General features: G+C 32.1%; 1 protein-coding gene across 1 annotated transcript; it reads right to left on the bottom strand.

Annotated features, from left to right (window-relative positions):
• Positions 1-5,943: 5,943 nt before the first annotated feature.
• Positions 5,944-6,708, bottom strand: LOC149386017 (Toll-Interleukin-Resistance (TIR) domain family protein). The gene is made up of 2 exons (XM_089626454.1): positions 6,176-6,708; positions 5,944-6,076 (listed from the first exon to the last, which is right to left on the bottom strand). Exons 1-2 carry the CDS (start codon positions 6,706-6,708, stop codon positions 5,944-5,946), a joined length of 666 nt encoding a protein of 221 aa, XP_089482580.1.
• Positions 6,709-24,971: the final 18,263 nt, after the last annotated feature.

Genomic DNA, 24,971 nt, shown 5'->3' with positions numbered 1-24,971 from the left:
AATTTAACGCAAGAAAGGCAGTAAATGAATTTTAATTAATCTTTAATGTCGTGTGAGGCTACCATTACACCAAAGTAGATATCACTGATACCGCTAAACAATAAATTCAGTGGCAATAGATGCGTTTTATTATTATTTAAAAATGAAGATTTTCGTAACAAAAGGAAAATTCCAACAGCAAAGGTTCAACCCAACAAAGAGACCCTTCAAGCAGGTCTAACTAAGAACATGAGAAAAAGCCGTATTGGCAAAAGAGTCTCTAACCGTATCAATAGACGCATGATAGAAACAGTAGATAATGACAAATATATCATGAAAATAATGTTTTTAATGACAACATTTGTCATAAAGTGGAATAAAGCATTTTTTATGGATAACGGGAAAAAAAGGCTTTTTAATTAGTCATATATATATTTTTTTAATAATAATCCCTAAAAACTAAAGAGAGTTATAATAATGTAAAAATTATGAGTTTGAAATTCGTGGAGCATATTTCAGCAACTCGAGCACAATTGAGCTGGATCGCAAGTTGCCTCCAAATATCATATTTTTCGCTTGTACCAAATCGCCAAATAGAAGGTGCAGAAGATCCCAATCGAGGGGAGAGAGAGAGTTGAGATAAGTTTGCAAATTGACTTCCTTTAACCTTATCAAAATCGAGGGGGGCGAGCGAGCGGACATACTATATCCACCAGGGAAGGGGTGAAAGATGAGGACACGGACCATAGGTTCTTCGGCGTTTCCGAAATAGGGAAATAACTTGAATGCATCGTTGTTGAAGGTTAGTCTAAGTTGGGAGTGTCTCTTGAAAAGCTCTCCAAACAAAACTCAAATTTTGTTTGGATCATGTGGTTCCAAACACATTTTCACTACATAGCTTTGTGGGATTCCTCAACTCTATATACTCTTGAAGAATTGGAGAGCTCGACATGGAATGACTACTTGACATAGAAGTACCCGTTGGAGGTCAAGTGCAACACCCGTATGTCATTTTTCACAATCTCACTAAGGGCTTACGTTCTTTTAGAAAATAGTGGTTTTATTCTCACTATACGTCAAAATGTTTCATTTTGGCGTTATAATTAAAAAAACATCATTATTTTATACGTTTGTTATAAAATAAAAAATAATCATTGTGTTTATGTTTGAAGATTGATCACTCGAGACCATAAATTTTTTTTATATGAACTTTGACTTGAACAAACCAAGGACGATCAAAAAGTGATTTTTTCATGTTTGAAATAATTGAAGAATGGTAAACAACGAGGACTTTGAATATTTACGTAAATATCTATATTTACATAATACACAAAGGAGTATATATGGAATGATCATATTGTCCACATGATGACACATCATCCGAATTAATTATTATTTACCTATAATAAACAAAAAAATTGGTTATTTAGCAATTTACAAATTTCTAATGGCCTAGTTACTTAGAAATTTGTAAAATATATCATATACTCACCTAAAGACATTCAATATTAATTTATTTCTTAAAAAAAACATAATTTGGGTATTTAGTTGTTGCACTTGCAAACTTTTGTTTCTAGAAATTCCGAGTTGATTGAGGTGGTACAAGCTTCCAATACTAGATTTTAGAGCCTTGAATTTGAAATAAATGGAACCAAAGGCCAAGCTTTGAATGGCTTGGTTTAAATACTTTATCCATATATTCTACATGTTCAACATTTCCATGCTTACTAGGAAGCTACTCTCTAATGAAATAGCTTGGTATATATTGTTCACCATGATGATCATGTCCAAGTATCATAATCCCATTGTGGTCTTATGCTTTTGAGATATAACCTCGGGATGTTTTATTTGTTCGTCTAAAGTTATTTGGGGGGCTTAAATACCTCCATTTTGGGACTTCGAGGTATAATGGATTTACATATATGGAATCTGAAAGAGATTTGGTATATAGTCGCCTAAGTTCTAACTCTATATATAACTAAATGGTGTGCACGCGCTCATGATGTGTGCATGATTGAATCTTACAATTGAGAGTGAATGCTACTTTAGCATGGTATAACGGTAAAATATACCTCACTTGAGATTATTGAATTTTGAGGAACTATGATAGTGAAAAATGACTTATCAATGAACACTCGATAATTAATTACCTAGATTAATATGTCAATATGTATTCATCCTTTCCGCAATTCCACTATAATAGATCAGTAATATAACCCTTGATAGACTGGTAAACTAGCAACATAGCCATTTTGAAATATGGTTTTTGGAATCTAACCAACGTTTGGTAAATTTTGCAATTTAGTCATTTACTGAAATTTACGGATATAAAATACCTAATTTACCATTTTTCTTATACTTAATTGATCAAAACACTAGCCCACGTTTGACCGGTTTGAATTGTATACAACTAATTAATTTCAGATTTTTTCGCAATTTAATTGAATATTTAGCTAATTTAATAGGAGATTCGGTGATGTAATTAAAAGATAAAATTTAATGCAATAAATGCACAAAAAATTTACTATAATTAACAGAAATTAACAAATCAGCAGAGATTAACAAAAATTTACAAACATTTACACTGTATTTGCTTACACGGCTATAATTTCAGCAATTTAATTTTAGCTTTTTGAATTCATAATATGAGATTCGGTGATGTAATTAAAAGGGAAAGGAAATATTTATTTGATTGAATAAGTCAAACAAGATAATGAATACACGTAATTATGATAAAATCTCGTTCAAAATTAGAAAATAAATTTGGAAAACAAAAATACGGTATTAAATGCGTATTAAAGGAAATGAAAGAAATCGGCTCTACCTGCACATAAGTAAATTTACCATAATTAACAGAAATTAACAAAGCAACGGAGATTAACAAAAATTTACAAACATTTACACTGTATTTGCTTACACGGCTATAATGTTCATTAAAGAAAAATATGCTCAATAACCAACTTTGCCAAGTATAGAATTTTTTTTAAAATTCGAAATATAAACCGAATATAACAAATTCGGCTACAAAACCAAGTTTCAAAACGTGGGCTAATATTTTTGAAACAAAACCAAGGCTAATATAGTAAATACCATCTTACATAAATATGACACGTCATCAAATTTGGCTAGATTCGAAAATTAAACGAAACGTTGACTAGATTACAATTGCAACGTTTGATGTGGTTTAGATCGACTAATTTTTCTTAATAATTTGCATAAATGCTTTTTTTCCTGTAATCTTCAAATCCAAACAGTATGCCAAATACACCTCAGAATGAAAAAATATATAAAAAAATGCGCTGCTCACATCAAATTGATAAACTTATTTTTCAACATTGGCTTATGGCAATTGGCACAACACAATGAAGATGATCACATGTTTAGCTACACGAAAATAATCGAACTTACAAGTCACTCAGTAGCACCTTTCATTGTCCGATGTAAACTCAATCTTATCAATTATAATACCTCATATACGAAATCACATCTATTTATACCATTGTACTTTTTTTAGCAACCTATACCATTGTACTTGATTATGTCTCAAAAAGATTTGATCAGATATATGTTGACATTAGTGTAAATTCTGATGCACTCATTAATTTTTGGACATACAACTCTTTCTACATATCATATATAATTGTATGTGTGTGAGAGAGAGAGATAACACACAGACGCACAACATTAGTTATTTTATTTACATGAATATTACATATATAAAAACATTTCAGTCAAAAGATTGTTAAAGTTCCTACGTATATACTCGAGCGACATATACTCTAACTATACTAGTTATATTTATATATATATATATATATATACTTTTCAACGTGTCAATGTAAAATAATAAAATACATAATTACATCATTCAATATTCAATATCAATTATCAGACTTTCACAAACAATTTAATATTCAAGAGCATTTCAGTCAAAAGATTGTTTACGTATATACGAAGCGGCATATACTCTAACTATACCGTTTTTTAAATATATTTCAACGTGTCACAATGAAATAATAATATAACATGATCAATTCATTTATTTCCAGCCCCAACCGAACACTGATTTGGATGAATTTAAGCAACCTGTTTTTATCGAGAAAGTGTATTATTTAAGTTCCTATTGGTAGGCAAAATTTCTTAGTAACTTGGCACTTGAGAGATGGGCGGCTTGAGTCTTGCAAATTTTGCAAGATACGATAAGAACAATAAAATATTGATCCTGCAGAGCTATATTCAAGTCATTCAATTTTCCGTTATTTAGGCCGACTATTATGAACCAATTTAATATGGCGCTGGTAATTTTCCATGAAATCCCATTGATATAAAGACAATTAACAATATTTAAATTTTTTTGATGGGGGCATATAAGAAACAAAAAAACACTAGTCTTACTCTAAAATATCTAAAGGGTATATTCATATTCTCTCTGAAATTTCTTAGAAAATTTATTCGTCTGATTGTATAGTATAAGGACTATATTGGTAAAGAACCGGAATATCGGCGGTACAAAATTATAAGAGAAAAAATTACTAAACGAACACCAAAATTTAACTAGCCGCTTTCGGTGGCAAGACATGTACTTTCCAACCAAAAAGCAGAAAAAAAGGTAAATCACATTAAATCTTAAGATAAAAGTCGTATAAAAGATTGATATAGCTTGGCAATACTTACAAAACAGATCTACTCGAAATTTTTCGTTGACCTAGTCTCAGGTTAATAAGCGAATGGTCGTTTTATTTATTTATTTGAAGTCCACATTAATATCACTAAATATTTGAAGCTAAAAATATTCATGAGTCTTGAGTCCTGAATCCTGAGTCTTGACGTAGTCCAAATTCTATTTTTTCTATGACTACAGGTGTGTGTGTATATATATGTATATATATATATATATATCAATATGATTATTGATATATATATATATACATATATATATATATCAATATGATTATTGATATATATATATATATATATATACATATATATATATCAATAATCACTTTGACTTCTTTTTTTGATATGGAATTTGATTATTTTTTAGACTGGACGTATCTCAGCTGACCTCATTTTTATTGAGCAAATATACTACCAATAAAAGTACATATATTGAGAGAACGACATTATTCGCTAATTATTGAGTAATTTTCATGATTGTGACGGGCCGCCATTAATTTATATGACGAGGTGGACATGTATTATATATTGATCACATTAAGTGAAAATTTCGTATGAACTACATGGAATTTCGATAGCAGTTACAATGTGCATGTTTATAAGTTTTATACTAAAACAAACCTTTATAATATTGCCTAAATGTCGGTTATTCCAATATACATAAATATGTGTGTATTATATATGATATATGTATCACAATTGTCTTGTACGAAAAAAGGAAATTGTAATAAAATGATTACATTAGATTCTGGATTCCGTTGAATGCGAACTCGCTGAACTAGGCTTTTAAGTTACACCAGTTTTTTAATATATCATGATTTTGCTAACAAATAATGTTTCGTTCGACGAAAGCTGTAGATCACAACTTAGGGCTATTTTCATTTTGGTATACATATTGGAAAAATGTGATCACCTAAAGAAATTGTTTCGTATCAGGGGAGTAACATTCTGGAAATTAATAGGAATAGAAATCAATCAATAAAATATTAATCTAACGATTTACAAAAATAAATCAAATACATGTATATGTGTGCCATTATTTACCCACATAATAATACAGAAGCGCATGTTTCTTAGAAACCCTAATGAAGTTGCAAATATGTTTAATAGCTAGTATGTGTCAGAGTATGCGTGCATGTGAATTTCTATCTTCTAGAAAAGAATGTAATTAAATAAACAAATTAAATAATTATTTTCACAGTAAGTAATTCTCTTTGATCCTATATCTATGTTCTTGCAGCTGTAGGATAATTTTTATCGATAAATAAAATGCGTTTGCTTGGAGGGTCATTTCTGAAGATGGTACGATTTAAAGCTCTCGATTTTAATCTTCTTCTTGTTCTCTTCTTCCTCTTCGATCACTTCGACCAAATTCTCTATGACATGATTAGAAGAACTTTGCAAGAATTCAGACCAGTCCCTGCAATATACAAACAATTATACTGTCAGCCAATAGCCAAATATATGAGATTACGATAACGTGTAAGTCAAGCAAAAGAAAAACCCTAAATATACATACCCGTTAGCACAGTCAAATGTAACTCCGACCGTCAGCTTGGCCTCTTCAAGGGCGGCTCTATACCGCTCGAGCTCCGACTCCGAGCAACTTCCATTGACGAGGCTCGACGTAACCCTAAGCTCCGAGGGCTTGACGTCGCAGAAGATGGGAATAACCCTCTTCTTGGACTCCATCAATAGGGCTAGCTCGTGGAGGCAGAACTTGGACTCGCAGTAGCTCGGCGAGAAAACCGCCACTCCGACACGGCAGCTCCGGATTCCGGCGTCGATCTTCTCGTACAGGCTGTCGCCGGGCTTCATGCTCTTGCTGTCGAGGAAGGCCCGGAGCCCGAGGCCCGTTAGGTGATAGTAGAGAAGCCCGGCCACGGTCTTCTTCGTGTCGATGGACCGGTGGTTTATGAAGACGTCGCAGCTAAGGCTACGTGGATTACATGCAATAATATTATTGATCATGACATGAGATTTGTTGCCGGTGTTGTTTTTATGGGTACGGGCAAAGGGTTTAGCTAAGGCTGAAAAGACACGTGACTGCATGGTTGGCTCTTTATGTGCGTGATTGTGATCTTTACTTTTAATGTCTTGAAAATATTTGCTGCGCTTGCCTTTTTGTTGGGGGTACTAGTTTGTTGCTTTGTTTTGCATATGATTATGGTAAGATGAGTGATTGTGAAGCTACAAACCGATAATATTTATAGCTCGACCATCGAGGAAGAGATTAGATTTTTTTCCATTTGGGTGGAGTTTTAAAATGGTTGATCGAACATAGCGAAATTCTTCAAGATTTTCGTGATTTGGACTTGAGAAAATTACCGTGTAAGTGCCTAGAATTGTCTGACTCTCAAGCTAGAAAACCACGAAAAACCTTCAAACACGTTTGCCCTTTTTGTTGTTGTGTTGGTATGTACGATTTAATTCTATTTTAATTAAACTAGAAAACAAATATTTTGGGGTGTTTTCTGACACGGTCGTGACAAGTACTTGGCATACAAGATTTAATATTATTCATATCGCTTTTGTCTTTTTCCCTTCTGCATGGTTGTATAAACGGGAAATTTTTTGCTTTGGTTGGTTTCCATGCAAAATTGTTTTATTATATTTAAAAGGAAAGTCCCGCGTCTCCATTATCCTACTAATAAGACGACAGAAAGTGCATTTATATGTAGGACGCCATATAATTTATAAATTATTAATTCGATATAATTACGGCCACTTTATATTTCTGTCCCCAAAAGTTGATTGCATACGTCACACCAAATCATTTTAAAAGTGTGTGTAGATTCATTCACATATGAAGTTATGTTAAATAAAAATAATTTCTTTACAGCTTTATAAAAAATAAAGATAATTTAACAAAAATAGTCAACTTAAATATTAAATATTGAGGATTGCTAAATAGTCAAAATTTTGTAAATATTAAGTAAATAATCATCAGATTTTAATTACACGGCCAAGTTTACTAAATTGTTCCAATTTCATTCTCACCCAATCAGAGTTGCTAATAATATTTAAATATAAAAAACCAAGTAAATCGGGAATTGAATGCGTGAATTGAGGGTATTAAAAATCAATTGATAACCGCAACCCAAAAAACGAAAGTTCATCTTTCTTCCCCGACGAGGGAATCCGCTTATTTTCCCAACCATTGTCGTTCAAAAAACTTACCTGCAACATAAGAACGACAATAAATATACGTAAATAAAAGGGTAATTTAACGTAAACCTGTGCGAAAATGGCAGAAATATTATGATTACAGTTTGTAAATCATTTTGATTACATTTTGTAATTACACCACCTGAAAATGGATAATGATTTTCCAGCCATTGTCATTCAAAACACTTAACTGCAACATAACAACGACAGTAAATATACGTAAATAAAAGGGTAATTTAACGTAAACCTGTGCGAAAACGGCAGAAATATTATGATTACAGTTTGTAAATCATTTTGATTGTATTATGTATTTACACTACCTGATAATGGATAATGATTTTCCAGTCATTGTCGTTCAAAAAGCTTAACTGCAAGATAACTGAGACAATAAATGTACGTAAATAAAAAAGTAATTTAACGTAAACCTGTGCAAAAAACGGCAGAGATATTCAAAAAAATAAAGAACCCCACCTGATTCAATCAAAGAAAACCCAACCATCGTGTGAATCGGTGCAATTTCCAAAAGTTTGAATGAAAAAAAAATGAGCGCTTGGAATAAAATAAGAATAAACAACTATTAAAGAAATATAACTAATAAGGAAACAATATATATTTCAGTTGCTAAAAATAAGGATATGAAATTAACCACCAAATTTTTTTCACATTGAATTTCATGATATTTAAAAATATTTAAAATTCAAATATTTTCGGATTTAAATGCTAAAAGGGCACGCTCTGGAATTAAAAAAAATCTGATTGGTTCACGTCATCCAAGTGGATATTTACTTATTTTTACAAAACCTTGACTATTTAACAATTATCAACGTTAAATTGACTATTTTGCTAATATGATCCGAAGATCGTCCTCATATCAAAATTAGTGTGGAATGATTCGATCCAGTACGAAAAATATACTAGTATGACTAATGTATAGTCTTCGTATAGCTCTTGAGATCAGATAAATAATCAACGAAAAAAAAAATAGACAAAAAATTTTACTCGACCAAATAATGTTCTATGTAGTCATGTTTAGAGAGTAGTTCCAGTGACAATAATAAATTCGATCGAAACTATAAAACTTACAAATACTCGATACTTCTTTTCTCTCTCAGGTTATTTTTGTTATTCTTTCTCTCCTTCGTTCTCCCACCCACTCTTTCTACGCTTAAAATAAACAAAATCCAAATTATGTGTTTTATCACAACACACAAAAGCTATTCAAGTACAAATTAATACCCTCCCTTTTATTTCTTTATTAATGCCCTCGCTTTTCAATATCGCAAACTAATACTCTAATTACATTTTAAATTTTTACAAACTAATATCCTATTTTTTTCATTATGCAAATTTATACCCCCATTTTTAAATTTCAATTAATCAAATTCAATATGTGAGAATTAATATTATTTATATATTAATTAAGATTAAATCAAAACAATAACTTGTATTAGGATAGACAAGTTTTCGACAAATAATAAAAAAAAAATTGCTTGCACGTAGAAAATGTTGTGCACTTCATGAAATTAGGATGGTGATCATTAATATCATTTACTTTTAAAATAGTATTAATTTCCATAAAGTAAATTAGAATAAGTTATAAATTGTCATATTTTTATAAAGTAGGAGTGTAAATTTGCACAAATAAAAAATGAGGGCATTATTTTGCGTAAATTAGAAATGTGATGATATTATTTTGCACAATTAAAAGTGAGAGTATTATTTTGTGGGTGAAAAAAAAACGAAATGTGAAGGTATTAGTATGTAGTTTAAGTTTACTCTTAACACGACGCTCGCATATAGTTTAAAAGTTTCAATAAAATGGTATCAAATTATTATGTCTTATTGATAAAAAAAAAAAAAAAAAAAAAAAAAAAAAAAATTATTACGTCTTATACTTGACCAAATATAAATGTAATTAAACATAAAAAATGAATTAATCATATATTTCCTCCCTAAACTATTCCACTTAATACTTATCCCCAAGAATTTGTTTTTTCTATTTTTATTTTGCCCTTAAAACTTTTACTTTTGCCATTTTTTTTATCCTTCCGTCTGATGTGTCGTAAAAAATTATTAACACGTGGATGGGTGAATAAAAGGGTACTTTCGTAACCTTGTACAAGCAGGGATCAGAAAAATAAAAATTTCTGAAAACAAAACAAATTATATATAACAAAAAAACAAATGAAATATGTTTAAATTCTATATTTGAGCTCTAGTAGTAGTAGCGTTAACGACAACAACAATGGTGAAGAATCCCGACCCGATTACCCCGGTGGGTTTCGCTGAGGTCTTCAGATTTTCCGACTGCTGTCTTCTCCGCCGGAGATCGATCCCACTTCTCCTCTGTCCAACCAATCATCAACGAGCAATATAGTTTTCTTCTTGAACTTTTTTCTAACACCTGGATGTGGAAAAATCGACATGTAGAACTATATAAATAAATAAAAAATCGTGCAAGAAACATATCCATCTAATTCTTTGAAATAACTACTTATTTCAAAATAATTATTTAAGGTAACTACGAGTCCCATGAAGAAGATGCACCAGATTGTGGCTCCGTGATGACGTGTTCGTGACCTGCTCTTGCAGGCCGTGGAAACCGCGAACCTGCGCGCCATTTCGTCGGTTGGAGATCAAATCCAAAACAAGCAATCGAATGAAGCACAAGGTTTAGAAAAAAAAAAAAAAAAAAAATTACCCGAAGATGGCGAGTCCGTCGAGTACGCCATTCTTTTGCTCGTCATCTCGCTGCCGGAGAGCAATTTTTTTAGTCGAGCGAGCAAGAGCGTTTTGAAGGTCTTGACGAAGAAGTTGATTCAGGTCGGTGCGAATCTCAGAATCCGGTTAGAGATCAACGTCTTGAGAATGTAGATCTCTGAACTTGTGGCCACCAGAAGTGGCAGCCAGAAATTGAAGTTAGGGAGGATTTGAAAAATAAATATATAAGGGTTTGCAAATTTGAAAAAAATCATATAAATTTGGACTAAAATTAAAAAAAAAATTAGGGTCAAATTTGTAAATTTGAAAAGTTCAGGGGGGGGGGGGGGGGGGGGGGGGGGGGGGGGGGGGGGCATTTCTTCCATATTGTGATCTTTTTAATGGAGTGAATTTACGAATATGAATTTCTCTTCCATATTGTGAAGAGTTTATTGATTATATTTTTAATTTGTACTTTAATGTCCAATACATTTAACTGTTATTGTGTATGTATGCTACATGATATAAAGGATGCTATATTAAAAAAAAATTATTTTATAAAGAAAAAAGTTATCTAGCTAAATAACCAAATTAAAATATAGAATGAGTAAAATAGGCAACTACTTTTGGTTAATAATAGTTATATAGACATAAATCATAATAAACGAGTATTCAAAGACATAAATACATTCAACTTAATTCCTCCTCAACCCAGTAATAAGGAAAAAAAAAAATTGAATAAATAAATGAATAAAAACCATAAAAAAAAAAAAAAAAACTAAAATTATGAAAAAACCGGTACAAATTAAAGGACCCTTAGAAATCTCAAAATTGAATAAACCTATAAATCTCAATAAGCCCCAAAAAAAATCGTAATTCGTAAGTAAACCCAAAATTTTACATCGTAAATTCAGAAAAATACATTAGTGAATGAAGACCCGTGATAAAAAAGAAGAAGTTTATACCCGAAAACATGTTTATAAGAGTACATATGGTTTATAATGTTAAATTGATATTAGGGCCGGTTAGGTATCTAGCCCAAATTGGCTACCTCTTTTAAAATTCTAGTCCAACTATTACTTAAATTAGATAACTAGCTCAATCCACTACCAAACAATATTATATTCCTATCTTATCTCTCATCAAATACACACCAAAATTTTCGCATCTGACTCCAAATCCTTCAATCTTCCGATATTGCCTCCGAACTCTCCGTCGATTTCGAATCCTTCAGTCCTCCGATTTTGCGTCCGACCTTCTTTTCCGCCACCAATTTTCTGATTTCGCCACTTCCTAAGCCGACGAAGCGTCTCCGTTCTCAGACTTGGAAAAAATGGTAAGTAAATATGATTTCCAATTCGATTAACTCATAGAACACCATAATCGAAACCCTACCCCGCATCTCCGATCAATTCTCTGTTAGATTAACTATAAAATATGGTAAATAATATTTCCAATTCGATTAACCCAACCGAAACTCTGAAACTTTAATGGTAAATAATATTTACATTCGGGTCATTCGATAGTAAATATTATTTACCATTCGAAAAAGAAAAATACTTGTCTCCGATTTGGCGAACAATTCCATGATTTAGATCTGATGATGAATAAATGCAAAAAATTTGGAATTACAAACAAATAAGAACGAAGTTTTAAGAAACCAAAGAACCTAAACACCTACACTAGACAAACATTAACTAAGAAGGATTAAATGACTAACTTAGACAAACAGATAATATAAGAACAATAGAAGAACATCTACGAAATCGACGATCCTAAACATCTATTCCAAATGAGTTATCCTATTTGCAGGATAATTTTAATGGTAAATAATATTTACAGTTGGGCCATTCGATAGTAAATATTATTTACCATTCGAATAAACAAAATACGTGTCTCCGATTTGGCGAACAATTCCATGATTCAAATCTGATGATGAATAACTGGAAAAAATATGGAATTAACAAACACATAAGAACGAAGTTTTATAAAACCAATGACAATTTTGGAAGTATGAGAAATATGAGCTATTTCCTTAAATAAATAGATAGTTAGGCTATAATTTGATAGTCCTCTCTATAAGTAGGCTAGTTGTTTATAAATCTCAATATTATTGGAAGTTTTATTCTTTTACTACGTGTGTCTCATGTGTAGTCATGATTATACTATAGCATAGACGAAGCTAAAAATCTTTTTGAGGTGAGGCTAAAATAAGTTTCTTTATATGATATACATTTATAAAAAGCAATATTTATTTCAATCCATGATAACTAATAATTAAATATATAAAAATAAGCTTTAAATAGTTTTAAATGAATTATAATTTAAAAAATTAGGGGTTTGGATCACTAAATAACCTTTAATTATATTTATTTCAAATAAATTTCAGGAAATACTTTTAAAAAATATATATTTGATAAACAAATAAAATCTAAACATAAACATATTCAATCTTACAGTCGTGATGAATTGAAAATGCAAAAATCTAGGAAAATAAAATGATCAAACGTAATCTCTCGATTGAATTCATATCCTCCACAACTCCTGATTATATAGCGACACGACATAATGGAGACAATTTAAAAGAAATGACAAAACTGTCTTCAACAAAAACTACTATGAAATGCGTGATAAATATGGATGACAATTTTACCCAAGTACCTACGTACCCGCAAGACCCTACTCGTCATGGGTAGAGTCTTACACAAATAAATGGATAATGAGGTAAAATACGAGTATTACCTATTAAAAATTATATGAGTATGAGTATGAAATGATTTTTAAGTACTCTATCCAGGACCATACTCATACTTTATCCGTTTGAAATTATTATTATATTTACGGATTTTAAGCAAATTTTAGTGTATATATTTATTAATTTAAATATTTTTTAGATTTATTTATTTTTTATTTATAAATTTAATAGTAAATGGGCAAAAAGAAAAATACTCATAGATTACTACGTACGCTCTAGGGTATAGATTGCTACTTAGATGCATTACCATCCCTAGTGATGAATGATTATTATTTCTTCTTTAAATGGCTATTTTGTAATTCAATAGTTTGATGTGCCATATTAGGTGTTATTTTAATATTATTGTTGAGTCAACAAAGTTTCACATCTATGCTCTTTTTAGGTAGTTGTTCCTTCCATCAACCTTTTATTATCAATAATATCTGATTCGATTACTTAATATATATATTTTTTTATAGATTTTTAAGAGTAAAAGGTTTTCTACTTTTCTTGTGCGCGTCAATAATATGTAACGAAGATTTTATAACCTGGAAACACCAATTAACGGGCATAAAGTACGAGACATTGACTGGGGAATCACACAATAATGCGAAAACCGGCGCGCTTGACTTAGTTTTCTCATTCTCTCGTATGAGACAGTATATTCAATCAACGTAAGAACGGTAGAAGCATGAGCATAAGAGTTCATATCTTCCACTTTTTGTTGTACCATTAAAAAGACTCTATACACATGCATGAATACGCTCTTCTTATTAAACCCTTGATGCTCAAGTAAATTAGCGTTTAAGAAACTAGCGACACTGGTAGAGATTAATTTCCAAATTTAATTAAATATCAGCTACATAATTGATTGTGAGATTTTCCTTTATTTTTTACAAACAATATGTTCCGTCCGTTGTCGTGAAATAATTAATATATCTTAGTATAGATGAAGAAATATATAGAGACACGTGTAAAAATATTTAAATTTGAAAAAAAAATATTTAACATTTTTTTGAGACATTTATATCTTTCTGATAAAAATAAAAAATAAAAAAATCGGTACCAATGAACACTACTTGTGTTTAGTGTTCATTTTTTTTTTTTTTTAAGTTTTCTAAAAATTTTAAAAAAAGACTGTCCATTGTACATTATTTTACGAGTAGATGAGGTTTTTCTCGAAAATATATAATATAGTATTATAATTAAGTTATCCAAAACTAATACATATGAGTAGAGTTATGCTTAATGATTCAAACGACATATGGCTTAGATTATATATTTATTTATTAGTACTGTTATTATTTTGTGTGCATGTTTTTATTTTAAAGTCAGAAAAAAGATAGATCAATATATTTAGAGAAATTTCATTTTGTGGACTTCAAATTTATAGAAATATCAAGAGTAGATCCACTAATTAAAAAAATATTTAAAATTAGATTTTTGACCCAGTTTCGAACAAAAATGCTTCTCAAATCAAATAAAAACCATTTTCACTTCTCTCTCTCTCTCTCTCTCTCTCTCTCTCATCACATTCGAAACTCTTCTCTTTTTCTCTCACACCAAAATCCCGACCAAATCCGACAAGCTCCGACCGATTCCGAGTGCTTCTGACGAAGTCTGACGCTCTTCATCCGGCGTTCAACATTCTTAAAGCTTGAAACTCAGTGTTCAACATTCCAGCGCTCAAAATGACGAAAATGGTAAGACTTCAACTCTATTTTTATGTTTTTATTGTTGTATGATAGTTTTAATGGTGATTAGAGTGATAGAATCCGATAATTTGATGATTTATTGAGGTTTGGATCGGTTTTACAAAAGCTAGGGTTTAGAAATTGGGACTTTTTCCGATAAAATCCGATAAGGTCTGATTATTTCCGATGAAACTCATAGCAAAATCCGATTTTTTCTGAAGGGTTAAGATGAATTGCTTAGGATTTTTGAAATATATTTCGATGGGATCCGATGAAAATCTCATTTTCAACGGTTTCGGACAGGATCCGATGATTTTTGATGGGCTCCGATGATTTTAGATGATTTTCGATGCTTTTAGATGTGTTCCGATGCTTTTGTGTGTTTTTGCTTAAAATTATTGTTTTTCTGATTTTAGGACAAATTGACGTTGTTATTCGACAAGAGCTTATTGGGACAAATCACATATGGTGAGACGAGTTTCATAATACCATATCTTGTCTTCACTTCATCTCCAACTTTATGCGTCGAATACTCAACCATAGAGCTAATAGTATACTTATTTTTAAAGACGTGCCCAATGACGCATGGTGCAGCTCCTTGATGACCCTTTGTTCGAACCACACGCGCGCAAGATTATTTACTCTCGTAAGACGTAATCTGCCACATATCAGACAACTACACAACACCCATCAACTTTCACATGCACATATCATTTTTTCATATAAATACATCATCTCCTTTTCAAAGAAGAGTTCTCTCTGAATTCGAAATTGGTTTTTAGATAGTATATATGGATATCTTTCTTCAATTGCTCATTGCTCTCAAACTCATTTCCAATATATATATATATATATATATTCTGAGCTACATGTTACATTCTATGGTTAAAATTTTAATAACGTAACATATTTCATTTGCGAATTTAAGTACATCTCATTGATATTGACTTGTTTCTTCCTTGACATCAGCTGTGAACTTGGTCGCTTTCCATAATGAACAAGGCACACACTTCATTGGTGACTCTAATATAGGAGGTTTACGTGACGGTTGCCAGTGTCCCAAAGGTACTGCAAAATTATCCACAAAATTTTCATATTCTTCAGGATTTGCGAATTCTTTAAATTTTTCACATTTGTCACTGTTGTGTCCATCATCTTGTTCTGTTCATCACCTCTGTCACTGTTTACTTCATCTCTGTCACTATTGTGGTAATCATCTATATCGCGCCTATACAGTTCTTCTTCATCACCCTTGTACACGTTATATTTGTCACTCTTACACAAGTCATCTTTGCCACCATCGTGTCCATTGTTGATGATAGGAACATTTTGTCGGTCATGATAATAAGATTATTCTCTCTCATGCGTGGTTCAAAGCAAGTCAATTATTCAATCATCACATTTTTCCATTTAGCTACTCCACAATATACACTTGACGCTATGATTTCTTTCGATACCAAGCTTACATAAATGAAAAATCTCTTACGATTTTTGTTCTTCATATAATACGACACGTCAGCATCGTACTTCAAAATAGCATGACCATTGGAATCGTACCCATTGTGTATGGGACTTCAAGTTTTAAGTCGAACATGAATCTGTATACATCGATCGTCTTGTACACCTTATTCACTAACTAAGTGTAGGTTATGTCTTTCGAAACATCAACAAGTGTAACTGCATTACTGAACACCCATAAGTGTAATTCTTTCTCCCACGTGCCGGTAAACAAGATAAAAACTTAAAAAACATCGGAGACTGAAAAAACACACAAAAAAGAGAAATTACCTCATTTGCCACAAATTTCATAACATTTTCTCACTTTTCACCAAAAGACTGATTTGGCCCAAAATGCCACCATCTATGTCAACAATGTTGACATCTATTTTTGCCCTTCACTATTAGATGTCAACATTGTTGACTTAGATGGTGGCATTTTGGGTCAAATTAGTCTTTTGGTGGAAAGTGTGAAAATGTTATAAAATTGGTGGCAAATTAGGCAATTTCTCCAAAAAAAATCACTAAAATCACAAAAGCATCGTAAACTGTCGTGATCGGAACTCGTCGAAAATGGTTGGATTCCATTCAAAAGCATCGGATTTCATCCGTACCTATCAGAAATTTTCATAACTTTTTTCTTATTTCAATATTATTTTCATAAAAAAATTTAGTTAAATTTCATCCTAAACTATCGGATTTCATCTGAAATAACGTGAAATTCCAAAAAAAATTACCTTGATCTACCAACTTATTTGATTTTCCTCAAAATATATCACTAAATTTATTAAAGATGGTTAAATAAGTTAACTTACCCATTTTTTGTTTTTTTTTTTATCGAATTTCACTAAATGGAGAGACAAAATGATGAGATAATGGGAGATTTGAGAAGAGAATAACAGAGAATGAGAAAAATAAAGATTTTCGTGGGCTTTTGTCCGAAGTCAAAAATACAATTTTGAGTATTTTCGAACTAGTTGGTCTAACCTTGATTTTTTTTTCAGTTTTAAAGTATAAAAATAAAAAATTTCAATATTTATATGGACAAATCAGAACGAATATACTTACGTCCACTAACAGATATTCCCATGCATATGGCACACCAATAACAGATCGAGACTCATTGTACTTTTGCTTGTGAACAAGAAATAGTAAAGGTCCTTTTAATCCAGTCCCGGGTACACTTCTGTTGGTTGAATGTGTGAGTGTTTCAATCAATTCACAGAAACTACGTACATTGAATTCAAATACATGGTTGAAATTTCAGTTTGAACTGACTTGAATGTACGATTTGAACATTAATTGTTATGTTACAAGCTATCGAACTTTCAACATCTATGCTATATATTTTATTAATCATGTTTTTCTTATGATTATATGGACATTGATTGTCGAAACATTTATGCCTTGTTAAATGGGGAAAAAAATGTATGTCTATTTAAGTGGGAAACACAAAATATTTTAATTAATATGTTTCATATCTTTTCTGTTTTTGTATTTAAAAAGAAAGTTTAAATTTCACATAAAAAATTTAACGAAGAGTTAATGGCGATAAAATTACCTAATATACCTTTTTTTTCATTGGCAAAAATACATAATATTACGTTTTAGTTGTACCATAATTATCTAGGCCGTTAAAATTAATTAATCGTTAAGTATATAATTTATAATACAAAAAATAAAGTCAAAAGAAAAAACATTTATCTCCTCATTAATAAAAAAAAAGATTATTTTTCTTAACACTAATTAAATATTAATTACACCATTTTGTAAAACATATATTTTTTTAGCATTTTTCTTAAAACTATTTAGCTATTAACTATATTATTATATAATACCAAAAATATATATTTATTACTAATTTTTCATATTAAATTTATGTATACCAAGGAGGAAAAAGAAATTATATTAAACTGTTTGTATTATAAATTTATATAATTATTATTTAATTCACTACTACAAAACTAGGATTCCTACAACGCTTGTTAAGCGTTGTAGAATCCTGCGTTGTAGAACCTTCTACAACGCTTAAATATCCGTTCTAAAATCCAAGAGCTTTCTACAACGCTTAAATATCCGTTGTAGAATCCAAGATTCTACAACAGACATCTAAACGTTGTAGAACCTCCTACAACGGTAGACATCCATTCTGCAATTTTCAAATAATTAAAAAACACTTGCCGTGGCGAAGATTATACGTCGCCGCGGCGACGTCATATCTTAGCCACGGCGAAAGGTTTCTACAACGTCATATATTTAAATTTTTAAATATAAATCAATATCTATGCGTTGTAGAAAGGGTAGGAATTTTTTTTAAAAAACTCGCTGCAAGGACGAAAAAATCTCGCCGCGGCGAGAGTAAGATTTCTAATTTGCCTGTTCTCGGTATCTTTTCTCGCCGCGGCTCGAATTACTTGTCGCAGCGAGAAAAATAAGTCGCCGCGGTGAGAATCATTTTTTAAAACCAAAATCTGTTTTTACACGGTACTGAAACCCGTTGTAAAAAACTGGCACCTGAAAATAAACTTCAATCCAAAAAATAATATCTACATCTTCAAAACATTCAAAAGAAAAATAAAACCAATCCAAAATTCAATAAAAAAAAACTAACTAATCATCACAATTAATAAATGTTTGTACAGAAGTTAACCATTCTTCCCAAACTCTCTCTAAATCCTCATTTGTATAGGATTTCTTATTTTCTAATTTTCCTACACCTCCTACGACTATATCGCGCATATAAGAAATCACAAAATACCCGCATTCTGTGTTTCCGGTTTGTCTCGGAGCGTCCCAAGCCTTGATGTACGTTGATTGCCCGTTACTATGGGCGTTTTGGTGCTCGAGCTTGAAATCCACGAGAACCCTATATAACACGGAGATTATAAGAGAAAAAACCACTAGAACGATTTATAATAAAAATAATTTAAGAAATCAAAATATTACCTTTTTATCAATCGAGTTAAATCGATTGGGATTTTATTTCTCAATGGGTCGAAGAACATAGCGTTATCTCTCCAAAGGTCGAGGACAACGAGCATCCAATGATTATCTTCGTTATACGGCATCAAAACTAGTTCACCAGATTTGCCTTGTCGTACCACGTTTCCAACATCCTTGACTCGTTTTGACAAATAAGCGTCCTCGTCGTTGACAAATAAGCGAGAACAAGGCGACAACGAGATTTTGGGGCGGCGAGGACGTGGCGAGGGCTTTTGGATAGATAAAATCTGGATAGAATCGGCCGAAATGGTTGTCTCGCTTGTGGGTTTTTGAAAAAAATGAGAAAAAAAACTGAAAACTGCCTTTTATAGTGAAAACCTAAAACGCCCCACCGCGGCGAGAATATGTCTTCACTGCTGCGAGCTACTCCTACAACGGTTATAATATCTATTGTAGGAGCATCTCGCCGCGGCGCGAATCCTTCATCGCCGCGGCGAGTCAGTTTCTTAAAAAACTGCTTGGCCAAGGTATCTGTCTCGCTACGGCGGAGAATATTTCTAGCCGCGGCGAAAAGTAAACTTCCCCGCGGCGAATGGCTTCTACAACGCTTATATTAAGCGTTGTAGAAGGTCTCGCTGCGGCGAGATAGAAATCTAGCCGCGGCGAGGTCCATCCTTCTATAACGCTTAGACTATGAGTTGTAGAAATTTCTCGCCGTGGCATAAAACACGTGGCGTCGTGGCGAGGATTCCACAACGGATAGTCTAAGCGTTGTGGGAAATCTGAAATATATTTAATTCTATAACGCTTAACCACAAGCGTTGTAGAAACACAAAGTTTCTACAACGCTTAGCCATAAGCGTTGTAGAAACACCCATATTCTACAACGCTTAGCCATAAGCATTGTAGAATCCTTAGTTTATACAACACTTATTTTAAGCATTGTAGAAAGTGGGTTGTATAATCCAACATTTGTAGTAGTGATTATTTTTGACAATTTTTATTTTATTTTATTAAATCTAATGATGCCACGTGTTTTCCATCCAACTTAACGGCTTAGGTACCTAAACGTAACTAAAATGTAACATAAAGTATTTTTGCCGCAAAAATAGATATATAAGTGTGATTTCGGAAAAATATTTATGTATTTTTGCCACCAATAACCTTTTAATGAAATAATCTCAAGAGAGAAAAAAACATTGTGTAACTTCCAAATTGACAATGTCTCGTATACAATCAACAATTTTTTGCGACCAATTTTTTTTCTTATGATAAGTTAGTATCTCTAACTTGGCAAGACTATGAGCAACCTCGTTCACCGGCTGAGAGCAATATTTGAGCTCAAAATTACGTAATTGACTAAAGCACTCTTAGATATGATGAAAAAAAACCAAAAGACGACCCGCAGGGTGGTGGTGGATAAATTTGTTGACGATCCCTTGACATTCGGACTCCAACAAGACGTGAGAGAAGCCCAATTGACAAAAAAAGGAAAATCTTGTAGTGAATCGCCCACGCTTCGGCGTCATCAAGTCGAAAACTATTGCATAAAGGTACCATGGTACCGAGACAATGAGTCTAGCTGCCCCGTCTCTCACGTTTAGATTTCTCACATTTTTACATCTTCGTAGACAGTCAAGCAGTTAATTGTTAGGAATATTGGCCACTAAAAATAATAATATAAACATGAATTATTACTGAATATGCTAGGAAGTTTACTTTATTAGCATTACTTATTGGTGAGTTATTTTCTAGTTAGAATCAATAGCAACTATCATCCACAGCCACCGTATTAAACTGAAGATTTAATATCCCGCTAGTTTTGTTACTTTCATATATTGGATTAATTTTTATTTATGGACAACGTCAAGTGTCAAAATAATAATCCAAGCTTTTTGGTTTATAGCCATTTTTTTTTACTATTTTAGATATTATAAATCTTATCTTTCCTTATGATTTATTTAATTATTTTTGAACACATGGTTGTGTCAATAATTATTTCCTTCTGTGTTATTGAATGCTTTATGATATTGTGATATGCATGAATGTCTTGACATATGAAGGAATTGAGTGTCCATTCATAGGTTATCAAAAGACAAAATTTATATTTTCTAAATAATAAACACAATGTTCACTCACCAAAGGTACGTACGAAAGAATCTTTCGTTAGGGAGTAAAATAAATGGAGCTCATGTACTGATTATATCAATGGACGCTCATATAAATGGAGTAAAATAAAATTCTAGTAACAAGAAGAGTGCAGTCTCGGCTCATCTTGTGGAGTGATGCCGAGATTGACAAATCGAATGAATAAGAGAAAATAGAGATTTCGTCTATTTTGTTTGGATTCGTAGTAGCTTCAGTTACTAGATCTATAGTCCCCAATGTGGATCTGATAAGATGGATAGAGATGCTCGTAATAATTAGATAATTGATTACACTCTCACTACTACAACTTGGTTGCAATCGCTTTCGCATTCGTAATAAAGTATTATACTAATCAATTATTAATTGTTTAAATAACTTCGGAATATCTTTTAGATTTAAATGTGCTTGTAAAAGAGCAATTTAAATCAGCCCACAAGGCCCACTAGGGTTTGTGCTAGGCGTGTACATCGTGGTACATGGGCCTTGGATTTGTTTGATCAAAGTCCAATTGTATTGGGGTTTTTCTCAAATAGGAAATAAATATTATATATTAAATATGATCCGATTTGGTGAGTATTTTATGTAGTAGTTATTTATAAAAGTATCATGGAGATGTTCTGTGCTTTTCATTTTATGGAATAGTATATCATAATACAAATAATATATTAATTATGTTATTTATTGAGAGTATCATGGAGATATTCTCTTCTATCCTATTTATATAATAATATATCTTATTATGGTAAATAAATAATATAATAATGATGTTATTTATTGAGAATATCATGAATATATTTCATATTTTTCAGTTACCCGATTAATACATTCTAAAGTGAGAAGTAAATAAATATCAGATATGAACTGTTTTTATTTATTTATTAAAGTATCTTAAAGATATCTGATTTGTTCTATTCATAGAATTAAACTCTCACATTATTTAGAATATGATCAAAGAGAATCAAACAAGTGCATATTCTATTTTGGATAAGCTAGAAAGTTATAAATATGAGATTAGGGGAATTGGAAAAATGGCCCATGCGACTGCAAGTCATTCTAGAATTTCGCCCATCAAAGCTTTATACCATCGTGGAATTTTGACAGCCCCTTTCCCCAGGTCTTGAACATTTTTCCTCTCTCCCGAAGTTAGAAAATTCGTTCATACCACTTCCTAAAGAAAGAAAGAATTATTCTGGCTGCTTGTTTGAGTAATTAGTGAATAAAGAGTTGGCCCACACATTGGTCTATGTCCTTCCGAAGATTACATCTTGGAAAATTACGGTATCGATCAACCGACGAGTAATCGAGGAATCCGAGAGCTTGGAGATTTGAAGATCCAAGAGCAAGGAGTCGCCGCAGATTCTGAGAGCTTGGAGATCCGAAGATCCAAAGAGCAAGGAATCGCAGAGGAGTCCGAGAGCTCGAAGATCCAAAGAGCAATGAGCTGCCAGGAATCCGAGAAGCAAGGAGAACCAAAAGCTAGGAGCATGGAGGATCTGTATCTGAGCCGAAAGGTATGCAACTAAGTCATCTTATGGTTTGTGTTGATTGTGTTTGTCCCAATATTAGATCTGTAAATATTGAATAATTTTTTATTATCCTGGTAATTATTATATACGTTAAAGATTAGCGATTGTTCGCGTTTTCTTATCTAATAGTTTTTGGAAGCATAGCTCACGCTCGTGTTTCGGACGAGAAGCGAAGCAAACTAGATGGCAAGAGCGAGAAGTAAATCTTCATCGGCTATGACACCGACTCCAAAGGGATACAAGCTCTACAATCCAGATACGGGGAAGTCAAATATCAGCCAAAATTTCATCTTCGACGAAGAAGGAGAATGGAATTGGAGATCCATTAATGAAAATTTTAACTTCTTTCCAAAAATTTGAAGAAGATGATGTGGAGTAGTCAGAGCAACCAAGAAAATAAGATGCGGCTACCCCACCGACTTCACCAAATCCGAGTTCTTAAGAAGGCGAAAGTTCAAGTGAAAGGAGTACTCCACACTTTAGAAGCTTACAAGAGTTATACGAGGTAACAGAAAATCAAGACAACCTTACTCTCTTTTGTCTATTTACGGACTGTGAGCCTATGAACTTTCAAGAAGTTTTAGAAAAGAAGACTGGAGAAACGCCATGGATGAAGAGATCAAGGCGATGAAGAAGAATGATACCTGGGAGTTAGCTTTACTTCCAAAAGAGTTCAAGGAGGTGCAATTGGACTACGTGAAGACAAATAACCAAGTAGCTGATATCTTCACGAAGCTCTCAAGTGAGAAGACTTTGTCAAATTAAGAACTTTACTTGTTGTAATAAAATCAAGTTTAAGAGGGAGTGTTGAACAATTAAACTTGATTTGAGCTATAGTATATAGGCCTAAATCTTTGTAGTTGTAGTTTAGGCCTTTAGTATTTTGGGTCTATTGTAGTTGTCATATTATCTATAATATTCATGATATGTCTAGGGTTCTTAGAGAGAATAAATTCTAGAATAATCTCGTAATTTCTAAGATAGTCATTAATTAGTAGAATTCTCTAGAAAATGTTGTATTTAGAGATTTCTATAGACTAATATAAATAGAGATGTAATCCTACTTTTCAATCAAACCAAATCAAAAGTTCTCATTTACAAAGAAATTCTCTATCTCTCTACTTTATACCTAAGCCTCCAAATTTCCAAACATTTTCCCTAAACACTCAAAATATATAAACACTTTCTTCATCTACCCAAAACTTCATTTCAACAAACTCTTGATCCCACGAACTATTACTTGAAAATCTTACAAAATTGCTTCAATTAAGTGACTAAATTCATATGCAGTTTCTGATACAACTTCTTAGTTTTTGGGAAACGTAAATTGAGAAATCTTGGTACATGACTTCTGAGCCCGCTATCTACATTACTAATACTTTAGCGTGTCAATGTGGTCTCTAGGGTCAGGCTTCACGTATGTCATGATATCAAAATCATTAAATTATGCTTGCATTGTCATCGGTCTCAAATCCATGTCCTCGTGGTTCTCGATCTTACCTTCTTGGATAGAAATCTCTCTCATGTCAAGATTTCTTTTGTTTTTTTCTTCTAAATAAGGTGAACTAATAGGTATCTTCATCGTACGAGATGATCATTGTGCTCCGCAGGGTCACTCTTTGGGCCTTAAGATTCTTCTATAGCTCATTCTTCTTCTTCTTCTTCTTCTTCTTATTCTTCTTCTTCTCTAATTGTAGTCGTTCTTGCATTTATCTAAATTTCTCTAGTAGGCTGGGGTTGGGGCTTTACTAACTCTTCAGGAGTTAAGGGGAAACTCCCTCTCTAATCCTTTATGCCTCATTCTAGGGTGTTTCTAATAAGGTTTCCATCAAATATTAAAGTTATCCCCTCTTTCTAAAGCCAAAATAATACCTATCAGAAGAAGCTGAATACAATGAAGATTTA

Source organism: Urtica dioica, chromosome 9, assembly GCF_054948205.1.
Source record: "Urtica dioica subsp. dioica isolate 48M chromosome 9, U.dioica_male_clone48M_v1_H2, whole genome shotgun sequence".
NCBI lineage: Eukaryota > Viridiplantae > Streptophyta > Magnoliopsida > Rosales > Urticaceae > Urtica > Urtica dioica.
The sequence above is the reverse complement of the archived record's forward strand: the minus strand, read 5'-3'. Positions and strand labels throughout refer to the sequence as shown.

Bases quoted from the DNA above. Each gene is read 5' to 3' on its own strand.
- LOC149386017 (XM_089626454.1), bottom strand. From the start codon at position 6,708: ATGCAGTCACGTGTCTTTTCAGCCTTAGCTAAACCCTTTGCCCGTACC. The intron at 6,077-6,175 runs GTATGTATATTT...TGTATATTGCAG, and splicing joins ACATTTGACTGTGCTAACGG to GGACTGGTCTGAATTCTTGC.